Source organism: Metopolophium dirhodum, chromosome 9 (assembly GCF_019925205.1).
Source record: "Metopolophium dirhodum isolate CAU chromosome 9, ASM1992520v1, whole genome shotgun sequence".
NCBI classification, from domain to species: domain Eukaryota; kingdom Metazoa; phylum Arthropoda; class Insecta; order Hemiptera; family Aphididae; genus Metopolophium; species Metopolophium dirhodum.
This window is the reverse complement of record NC_083568.1, coordinates 3,944,547-3,956,824: the sequence shown is the minus strand read 5'-3', so window position 1 is coordinate 3,956,824 and position 12,278 is coordinate 3,944,547. Positions and strand designations below refer to the sequence as shown.

General features: G+C 33.5%; 1 protein-coding gene across 4 annotated transcripts in view; it reads left to right on the top strand.

The window, feature by feature from the left end:
• Nucleotides 1-10,165, top strand: part of LOC132952267 (probable G-protein coupled receptor 21) — a 122,143-nt gene extending 111,978 nt beyond the window's left edge. For all 4 annotated transcript variants that reach the window (XM_061024507.1, XM_061024509.1, XM_061024508.1 and 1 more), the window contains 4 exons: nucleotides 1,383-1,526; nucleotides 6,827-7,029; nucleotides 7,474-7,738; nucleotides 8,293-10,165. In XM_061024507.1, coding sequence (XP_060880490.1) covers nucleotides 1,419-1,526; nucleotides 6,827-7,029; nucleotides 7,474-7,738; nucleotides 8,293-9,492 — 1,776 coding nt within the window. In that variant the 5' untranslated portion in view covers nucleotides 1,383-1,418 and the 3' untranslated portion in view covers nucleotides 9,493-10,165. The remainder of the gene's footprint in view (nucleotides 1-1,382; nucleotides 1,527-6,826; nucleotides 7,030-7,473; nucleotides 7,739-8,292) is intronic.
• Nucleotides 10,166-12,278: the final 2,113 nt, after the last annotated feature.

The window sequence follows — 12,278 nt, the reverse complement described above, 5'->3', positions numbered from 1 at the left end:
TTTGGGTGAGAGCAGGGCGTGGCCTTCAGTTTGCCAAATCTTTAATTGCGTATTTTCCCTTTTTTTGATATCTTAATTTCAGATATAGAAATAATAGAAACTTAATTGAAAAATAATAAAAGTTGAACAATAAGGTTAGTCTACCTAAAATTTGAATATTTTATATTTAATTTATTAATTTATATGTTACGCGTATGAAAGCTATAGAGAAAACACGAGAAACGTTTTTTTAACGATTGGCCCGGTGGTGTGTAAAAATTGGCCTCTTAATTGTTTGCACGCCCTTAAAAAAAACTGAATGGCACCCCCTCGAAAATGTTGAACGTACGGTCGTACGGAGACTCACACGACATACACGTGACTTTTTAAATGTGTTATAATAATATATTAATGCGTATACCCATCACAAATCGTATTACATATGTGTAGGTAATGTATATTGTACGATTTATTTGTGTTTACGTGCCATATGTGTACTTGTGTGTGTGTATGTAGTGTACCGATCGTTTTAATTACTAAATGATAGAACGCACTTATATAATATGTAGGTAATATACAAACACGACATTAAAACAATACACACGGATTTAGCTTACCAAGTAGGTACCTACAGCTTATTTAGTATTACACACATCAATGAAAGATTGATTTGTCGATTTTTTTTTATTTTAAACAAAACATTTTTAATCATCGCAATATTTTGATTCAGAAAAATGAATTTATATTTTTTTTTTTTATTAAAGCACACAAACGCTTTTATCCGGACATTTATACGTATTCATTAATATCATTCTTTTTTTAATTTAAAAATCTAAACAACGGAAAAAGTACTTATCGAATATTTCCACGACTTTATATTATAAGTCCATGCGAAAAGATAATTGAATATATTTTATTTTATTAAATCAACATAATTAGGTTTTACCTATTGAATTTTCCAAAAATACCACCATAAATATTACTCGATAATAGTATTATTTATTTATTCAATATTATAAAAAATATAAATCTTTAAGCACTCGCAAGAATAATAATTTTAAAGTTGAGATACTTAACGTCTTAAGTATGTTTAAAAATCTAGTAATCTGAATTATAATGTGTAAAGAGTGCGATTCACAACAATTCTCAAGAAGAATGCAAGCATTTCGTAAAGAACAATTGTAAAAATGTAAACCTAAACATACAGCTAACAAATCTCATCTCAGCTTCGATCCTATATCCTATATCCTATATCCTATATCCTTAGTCAATCCTATATGAATATAGGTATCTCTATAGTTAAGTTTCATGTGATGATTCCCTACACCACCAGCCATTAAAGCTTTGTGTCAGCCACTTGCCGAATGCCTTATCTTAATATTGCATTATTATTTAAATTTCAGAATGATGTAGATATCCTAATCGGGTGATGCTGAGTGATGAACGGCGATCAAGAGTTGGTGACCGTATTGGCAGTCTGTGGCGTGGCCGCCCTAGCCACGTTCATAAACGGATACGTCTTATTAGTCATCCTACTTAGCAAACGGGTAAAGTTTTTATTACTACACTTTATTATATCGTATTAATAGTTCCTATAATTTTATCTACGATTACATTTTTACTAAGTAGAAAAAAAATAGTGGGGGTGACAATATAATAAAAAAATAACCAAGAACCTACAAAATTGCTTTTATTAAATAAGCAACAGATAATATATAATATACAACATAGATAAACGATGTAGGTACCTAATACTACCTATATGTCACGCGTATTATAATATCATCAGTAATTAATGGTTTATAAAATAAATATAAAATCTTTCCACAAATAACAAGATACCTGAACCACTCTAACGAGTGTAGTTGTGTTTTTTTCAAATTAAGATATACAGAATACGAAACGAACTTATGCTAAGTGAAGCAAGCACCTATTCTCACGCTGTGGCAAGACTAATAGCGCTAACTAGGGTTTAAAAATTTCTTGAAATATTTCATTTTGACGAAAAATAAAAATAAAATGTTTATTATACCTAAAAGTTTATAGTCGTCAACCTCTAAGTGAATATTTTTAAAAGCTGGTTTATTGTATGAAACAAAGAAAATATGTAACATATTTACATAATATAATTTATAAGTTGTTTAACAAATCTGTAATAGTTATAACAAACTATATGATCTAAGTATTAAATAATGAGCCCAGAGCACCTTCACATCACTCAGCCACATACACACACATATTATATGACTTTTATACACTTTATAATTACTGAAAATACACTATTATTTTATTCATTGCTGGAATTGACTTCAACTTTATTTCAAACCATTATCTTTTGGACCGCTGATATACAACAATATTTTAAAACTCATGTAAAAAAATGTTTTTATTCTCAAAATAATGCCAGGAAAATTTTTCATATAGAATATACAAATATGAAATAATAAATCAATAAAAATAATATGTTTTTCTTTAATTCTAAGTGTGTAATCAATTTATTGTTTCTAATCATCTATAACCGAACACGTTTAAAAGAAGAAAAAATATTTTCCATAATTTCATTGAAATATTTCAAGAACAGTGAAATTTTCAATTTAGAACCCTAGCGCTAACAGCTCTATGTACGTGTTTTATATGACATTGGTTCCTCATACTCCCGATATACCTCACAGAATAATCCTATTTAAGCACTAGTTGTCTTGCCGCAATGAGAGTAGGTGCTTACCTAAAAAATATTACTGATTGGGCACATCGTTTCGTATCCTGTGTATCTTAATTCGTTGTACATACAGAGGTTATATCATAATATTATGCATGTTAAACAGCATTTTCTGATAAACGAAAAATTATAAAGGTAATACACATTTATATAGATCAACATTAGTCATTAATACATTATATACTTCACTCTATAGCGTAGGTGGGTATACTAAATATTTTCAAAGCTTAACTTTTTAATATAATCTATACGGATATTTTCTTATTTTAAAATTTGTTTGAATATCAACATTTAACTGTTACGGATTTACATTTTACAAATAAATTACAATGGTAAATAATGATGGACTACCATTAAACATATTATATTATTTGAAACTGACTGTTACCCAGATACTTTAGTCACGGTTATAATATCTTATTCATTTTTCCGATTTCTTATTACATTTTGATTTTATAATATCTTTAAATTGTATAGTACAACAAATACTGGCTCCAAATATTGACGGTAAAAATAATATCTCTAATAGACCATAAACAGAATAGTCTATAGTAATCGCGTAATTGTATGAAAAGTCAATACGAGTAAGTACTTTGTTCCATACATAAATTAACAATGGACGTGGGCGAAACACGGTACCCATGTGACGTGTGTGAAAAGTCATTCGACCGCAAAGAGTAAAGGCCGTCTGACGGTACACCAGCGGACGCACACTGGAGAGGAACCTTATGCTCGCGACGCGTGTGACATGTCGTTCGATGAATGTGGCAATTTGACGATGCACCGGCGGACGCACACTGGAGAGAAACCTCGTTCAGTGTGGGTGGAAATTTGCCACTGTGGCTGAACGACTTATCACACACGTCGCAAGGATAAGGTTTCTCTTCAGCATGCGTCCGCCATACGCTAGCGTGAGTACGAAGCATCGGCGGACGCACACCGGGGAGAAGTCAGTTTAGGTTATCTGCAAGCTCGCCAAATTAATATTTCTTCAAAAAAAAAAAACAATGTATTTGTTAGCAATATTTTATAGAACTGTTTTTGCCTTATTTTTTTTGTACTTAAAAAAATTCTCCAACATTTTCATCGGAGCATAATACAGTTGGGAATAGCTGGTAAGAAATAGTATACTGATGAAATTGCTATGTCAATAGAATATATTTTATACTTGCAATTTCTATGGTTCTGATTGAAAGTATATTGATTGACTAAATAAAATGCTCGTTAAAATTTACCAACCTTACCTACATATTATATAAGTTATTAAATGATAATTTTATTATATTGAGCATCAATTACCATTTCAAATTCGCTATAATAACACAGCCACACCAACCGATTTACAAAGGTAAATTACGAATGAGCTTATTAAAGGTCCGAACTAATTACAGCGATTGCCAACCTTGGTAAAGTGTTTTTTTTTGGCAGGTATAGTAGGTACTTACAATTATTGTTTAGGAGGACTCAATTAACAACACCTTGAGGAGGATATAACAATATTTAAAAAAAAATTCGGATATAGGTAATAGGTATACTGGCTATACTGTATAACTTTTAACGAACTTTAAATAAATATTTTATTTTACAATAAATTCGTAATTTATACAATATTTGTTTAAAACTTGTTTTGGTTCTAACTATAAAAAAATCTCCTTCCACGTTAGCTTAGGCTAGAAGGTACCTCAGTGGCCGACTTGCGAGCAGCCAACGTCGGCTTTACCAGACGGCAGACGTACCTAACCTATATAGATGGTTGACCCGGTGAGGTTGACAGACGGCCTCATCGCCGCCCGACAAAAATAGCTGCAGGTCGCCACCATGATTTCGTGATGTACCGAGTACCTCTACTTGTACATAAAATAAAAAATCGGACAGTAATATCTATATTTTAGGTGGATATAATAGTTATAGCAATAATTTTTTCCAATATATTCCTACCACGCAGTTATTATATCTATACCTGCAGTCGTGTAGACGGTTTATAGGATAGGACAAGTAGTAAGTTTAGGACGTATAGTGATGTATAGTGAGGTCGAGAAGATATATTTTGTTAACCTTCGCTGATAAAATTACGAAAAATACCACTCTACTTCGCTGTCACATTTGATCGATATTCCTACAATATAAATTGGTATTGTTTGATATCATCCCGCTACCGTTCGTAAAAAATTCGATTGTCACGATAGATATATTTCGAAGTATCTCAATAGTACATTCGTTTAGGCATTAGCGTAATACGCGAATCAATGAAAATTGGTAAACACTTTTTGTAATATTTGAAATTTTATTTTATAATATTATAGTCGTCGGCTTGTCGCTATATTGCATATTGTGTAAGATCGAGTGCTTATTCGTCGTACTTAAAAATAACGCCAAGAATGCATTTTACTGAATTATTCACAACGACATTTAATACTAATATTATATTAAACGTTTACAACAGAAACAAAAAGTCAAAATCAAATATAATGTGTGACAATGATTAAGAAACGACGATTAAAATCTATTTAAAATCGTCTTATTTTTTGTGTTAATTTACGTATAATTATGAAATGTCAATTATTAACCATGCTACTATTAATAATATTGAAAACAATAACATACCTATCAACATTATTGTTTACTTTCATTTAGTAAAAAAATAGTATATAAAAACAGTGGACAGTTGCTTGGATGCGGGGTGATAACAAATAAGTATCCATTGTTTCAGCATAGATAATAGTATTATATCAATGCATCAAAATACACAGAAAAATATTATAAAATAAGCTTTTAAACTCTTGCACCAAAAAAACTAGGTAAACAGTTTGAAAAAATAAATTTTAGTAAAATAATATTTATGAGTTAGATAATATGTTTGTTTAGACGTAATAGTTTCAAAATCAATAAATATTTAAAACAAATTATGAAGTAATTTATTATAATGGTTCGTTTAAAATAAAGCAAACCTGCAGGGTATAAGCATGAGAATATATTATTGTTAAAATGTCGTCACTCGACCAAAACTACTGTTGTTAAATGACGTAACTAAACACAATAGGTAATTGAGTTTTGTGCGAAATACGAGAACGTCTCAGTAGGAAATGCGTTTCCTTTTATTGTATATTATTGTCGCGTTTCTCGGTCGTTTTTGTTCCCCGTCCATTAGACTAAAACGCATCTTACCTACACGTTAGAATATCTAATTATTTATATAATATTAACTATTATTTTTCGGTTTTAAATATTAGTAAAAAATATGTTAAATTTACAAAAACACTCCGTGCACCTACGTCCTACAGTCTCTACAAAAGTAACTAAATATATATAAATAGGTAGGTACTACAGTCTACAACAAAACAGATATATGTAACCTCATATTATTCTCATTTAGATTCTGAACGAGAACGAGGGAGTTATTGATTTTTTACAATGCCCATGTACATATATTTTTTATTTCTTTTTAAAACGCTATATAAAGTAGTAAGCCCATTTCTCAGTAGTATCTCATCATAGATGATAAAAATTTCATAAAAAAGTGCACTGGTGCGTTCACAAATAGTGGAATAGACAATAGTAGTTAGGGAAGCTACATCGCATTTTTTTTTAAATTGTCACAATATGAGATTTTATATTTTGATCGTGTATATTTTATATTTAATGAAAAATTCCATGGCTATTAATATTCCAGAATTTAATCATTTTACAATAATGTTTGTAGAATTTATTTATTTAATTTGAAAAATGAGTCAAATGAGAATATGTAAGCCAACTCTCGCACTCGTAACGGATCAGCTTTGTAAAATCTGATTCATCCCGATCCATTTAAAATTTCTATGAAAGCGCCAATAAATATATCGTTAATAATGAAATAAATTTAAAAACTGTTTGTTATTGGACAACTGGGAATTAACCGAAGATCACGTTACACATTGCAGCTTAAAGCAAAATCAAACAGTTCAACAACCACTCGAAAAGTAATTTAAAAAAAAAAAAAAAAACAATAAATATTAAAAAATGAGCAATACAAAATGTTATAAAACTGCCTACTTTTGTAGTACCCATACACACTGGCGCGCATAAACATTAATTTGAAAAACAAAAATTCTGAACACGCCACTTACCCATACTTACACGTGTTATTCGCAGACGAGTTCACCGATCAACGTGTTGCTTACGCACTTGAGCGCTGTGGATTTGATTATTTGCATTGCTGTACTGCTGTCCATTTTACCGGAGACATTCAATCAGTACGAAAAGGTCGCCCCGTGGCTGTGTCCTGTCCACGGATTTCTGTTTAATTTCCTACATCCAATGGCCATTTGGACAGTGTGTGGTCTCAACTGTGACAGGTTGGTATCCATTGCTCTAATAGATAATTTATTCGTTGTACCTACGTACAAAAATCAAAAACCGTAAGTATTCACTATATATATTAGTATTGATCATGAATTTTCCTCGAATTTCTCAAAATATAAAATGTCTCGAATTTAAGTCAATTTAATTTGAACTCATAGAAGTCATATTATTATCATAATGACTAACCACCAGTCGGTAATCGCTATTTATGTTTACGTACCACTTATTACTGAATTGAACAGAGTTTTTTTTTTTTTATAATATATTTCCTACATCGTAAAATTATATATTGTTTTAACCTAATACCTTATGTAGTTAAATTTACAGTACCTACATGAAATGTATGTTTGAGAATCATGATATCATCTAACTAATAAAAACATGATTATTATGTTAATGTCTAACACTGTCAAACACTGACTTCAATTTTTATTTAGATATTATGCTATTGCGGCGCCATTGCATTACGGGACACTAGTAAACAGCCGCAAAATCATGTTGGGCCTCTGCGGCACGTGGATTGTATGTTTGTTGATCTCATTGCCACCGGTTTTCCGGTTAGTTCCTTACACTTATCAACCGGGCCTGCCTGTTTGTACGACGGATTTCGGCAAAGGTCGAGCAACTATTTTTTATAGCATTTTCTATACGACTATTACTCTAGTACTGCCTGGTGTCATCATACTTGGATGCAACATAAAAGTGAGTTTATATAAATATAAAAATCATATTTTTCACTCAAACCGTATATTCGCGATCTATTATTAATCGAGACAGAATTATTTACAAGGCCGAAATTCAGTAGACGGTAGATTTGTCACTGCTATTGTACTGGGTTGATTTACCAACAAATGTACCATAATTATTATCAAGTTTAAATTGATTTTTACAGTTTCTGAAAACAATATTTGAGTTATGGGAACACTATTCCCATACCTTTCGATAAGTGCATTTTTCTATATTCAAAATATTAAGTACTAATAGTGTCAGAAAATTTTATACTATCTAAGATTTTTTGCATAACGAATTAATCAAAGTTTTGTGTGTAAATACGCGTTCTGCAATAGAATCCAACAATATCTTATAACATTTTAGTACCATTAAGTTATGCGAGATTTTCGTTGTGCCTACCTATAACATAATATAAGAATCCAAATAACATATTAGCATAATTTTAAAACTTATTTCATAATTTAATAAAGTAGGCACAAGTCGTTGTAGATCATCAAGTAAAACGTCGACATTGTCGTTCGCAGGTGTTCACGATCGCCCGGTACCATAGGCACCGCATAGCGTCGGCGATCTTCGAAGTGACGCTGTCGGCACAGGTGACCATCACGCACCAGCGGAACCCGTTCTTTTTGCCCACAGCGATGGCAAACAAGCTGCGCCGGAGCAACGCGTTCTCCGCCGTGTTCCAGATCGTCGGCTCGCTGGCCGTGTTCTACCTGCCGTACTACGGCGTGTGCCTGTACGAGTCGCTGTGCGCGGCCGTGGGCGCGGCGCCGCGCACCGACCCGGCCATCAAGTCGCTGTCGTTCGCTCTCATCACCGGTTCGGCGCTGTGCAACGGGCTGCTATACGGCATCAAGAACAAGCTGTTGAAGAAAACGTACCAGAACTACCGGCGCAAGATGATGACAAAGTGCGAGGTGAACCAGGAGATCCAGGCCCGGACGCCGTCGGCCTGCGGGTCGCGAAGACCGTCACTGACGCCGGTGGCCGCGGCGGCCGGCCACGGCAAGACGCCGGCGACTCCGGCGGCCGCGCCGCTGCTGCTGCTCTGCAGCCGCCGGTCGTCGCTGATGAGCCTGTCCGAGACGGGCGAACCACCGGCGACGATGGCAGCCAGACGTCTGCCCGGCGCAACGTGTTCGGCTAACGCTCTGGACTTTGGTAACTTTTACGCAGACGTCCATTTCAACGGTGGCGTCGGTGGCGGTGTTGGCGTTGGTGGCGGCTCGTCCATCAGGCGGTGCTACTCGTCGACCACCAACGACGACGGGTCCGACCGGGGTGGCCGGTGCGCGGTAGCCAACCGCAGCGCGTTCGTCCGGCGCATACTGCGCGACTCGCGGCGTTCGCCCAGGATATTGATCACGAGGGCCATGTCCGAAGAGAGCGAACCGTACTCGTCGGAACACAGCGGCGGGGCAGTGGCCATCTGCGGCCTGAAGGACCGCTGCAGGGTCGGCGCCCACAAGCTGTCGTCGTCCGCCGTCACACTGTTCATCGACGACTGCAGGCCCAACAGCGGACGCGTCCACTGTCCGACGGACGTCGAGTTCGACTTCGACGACGATTGCGGCGGCGGTGGCGGCGGCGGCGGTGGCGGCGGCGACGATGACGACGAAGATACGTCGCTGGCCTACTACAGTAGCCCGTCGTCCAGCAACGACGGGAGCGGTTGCGCGGCCAACGGCGGCCTCACGCGGCTGACCAGGCTGTCCACGTGAGTCCGCTGGTTGCGGCGCGCGGCGTTTCCCCCACCTGCACCGGTGAGGTGGTTCTCTTCTCATCGTCCCTCTCCTCGCACGCACGAAAATTACATATTTTTAACTGAAACCGAATTGTATTGGTTTCCTATTATTAATTATTATTATCTCGTACGATTCTCTCGGAGTCGAAACTGCGCGCGCAACGATATACAACCACCGACGCCGATCCGTCGAGTTAACTCCAATATGATCGCCGAGGACGATATTATTATAATATCAGACCATATTGAAACAAGACAAACATTGTAATGTTAATCGTGTATGGAAAATAATATAACGCGTAGGATAGTCGAACGAAAACAATGTAGATGATAATATTACTCCTATATATATCTATACGTGTATTACCTATACCTATAACATATTATAATCGTTAAAAATTATTATGTTAATCGGATACTCTGAACAGGACAAACAGTTGTTTTATTTTGTTTATCGCTTTAAGCTTGATATCATGTTATAAGATAATTTTTTTGTTTTTTTATTAAATTTATTTAAAATGATTTTATATACGTTTTTAAAAAATGCTCTATTAAAATAACGAGTTTTAGGATGAAAATTAAAACGCATTAAATACTAATATTGTACTTTTGGTAATCTAAAAAGTGTCAATATAAATATTTGAAAATTATTTAATCCAAATTTTAGTTGAGGTCCCACTCGCCTCGCTGTCATTGCCGCCATCGACTAGAGAGCTACACCCGGGGGCCATCGAAATGAATTTCCCAAAATATGATGTAGTTTTCACTACGGCTGCTGTTGCTAAAGCATTATAATAATATTTAATTGCATATTATTAGTTATTGTTTACATAATACATTATTCATAATAATACAATTATCATAAACGGGTCATCATAAGTATTAAACGACCTTTATTATGTAGGTCTTTCGAAGATTATATTGTGATTATATAATATTTAAGTCGACAGACAAATATATAATGAAGTCATTCAAGGGATCAAAGGTAATTTTATTTTTAAATTTTTACCTATTTTTAAAGATTTGTTTTCGCGCTCATTTTAGATCATGTCGCAGAATTGAGCTTACTCATCCCAACGAATTTAATTTCAACAAAAGTCCATTATTATTATTATTATTTTTTTTTTTTTACATTATTTTTTATTTAATATAAAATGTTTGCAATTGGCCATTTACTGTTCAAATGTTTTTTTTAAAGTTTCTTTTTGTATATCAATGTATTTCCAAAATATATATAACTGTTATTAGTAAATTAATATATGGGACGGTTATAATAACTAATTATAATACATAATATAATATAGATTTAGTACCTATATCGATATTAATATTATGAAAATTCTCCTATATTTTAACTAAATGTATTCAACGACATAAATGAAATAAAAATAAATATGTTACCATAATTACCAAAATTATTCTAGATTAATGTATTTGTACCTAACGAAAACAACCACTCGGCAAATGAATTAACATATAATACATTTAATAAAATGAATGCTTACGAAGTCTGAAAGACTGACATTAATCGAGTTAAAATATCCATAGTAAGGTATATTTGTTCATTTTGGGCTTTCTCAACATAACAGTTTGTAAAATGAGATTTGCTATATAAATATAAATTATTTATATAATATAAATTGAATTGGAATATTTTTTCAGACCCATTTCACGTAGGTGCCCATTTTAAATATTTTATTTTAAGAATAAGTATAATATTGTTATGCTTAGCTTCCCATAAAAGTAAGATACCTACTAATGAATAAACGCGATTGACGATGAAGGTGTAGGTATTTACATTTAAAGTTTACATTGGTGGCCATTTCTAATACCTACGAAATATTATTCAACGATTTTGAAACAATTGAAAGCAACTGTAGTACCTTCTGTGCTGTAAACGTTGTTTTAATTAATCATAGTATTAGACAATAGTTCAACTAAGTAATCTAACCATAATTTCAATAAATTAAGTATAAAATATGTCTATAAATTAGTACCCACTTGTTAATTCAGATCTGTCAGATAATATACAGATTTAAATGAAACACTACATTTTGTACATCTTTATACAATTCATCATTATCTAGAGAGAAAAAAACTATTACGAATCGATGAAAAATAAATTGTCTTGGTTGAACCATTATTTATATATAGTTATTCGTCTTTAAATGTAATGATTGTATAACAATAGTATCATACATGCATACATATAATTAACAATGCTGCTACCTATATGTATAAATATGAAATATTTTTTTTGGTCTACTTTATAATACGGTTGTCCAACGGGAACTTACTATTTTTAATTGCTGAAGTAATGATGTTTACATACTTCCACCACTTAAAAATAGAAAACCTTCCATCACAGAACAGCCTCAAGCCATCATTTGTTGTCGCTTACACTCCAAAATATTATTATATAATTTCTACAACGTAGGTTGTTTTGTATGATTATTATTAGAAATAATCAATAAACATTACTTCGTATAAGTATAACGTATATTATTAATTCTTATAATGTTATTATGAACTGCAACAATAACTATAATAACTAATCATCTGTCATTGTATTATATTTTTAAAAAATACAGAAGTTTGTAATTAATATTATTATCTGCTTCAGTGATCACTGATTAGTTGTAGGGGTTTGTCCTTCACTCCTATCTCCACCTTTACGACATATAAGTATAATATGACAAATAAATATAGGTATATTATATTATTTTACGGACCTTATCTGCCAAAACACGGATACTCGCAGTG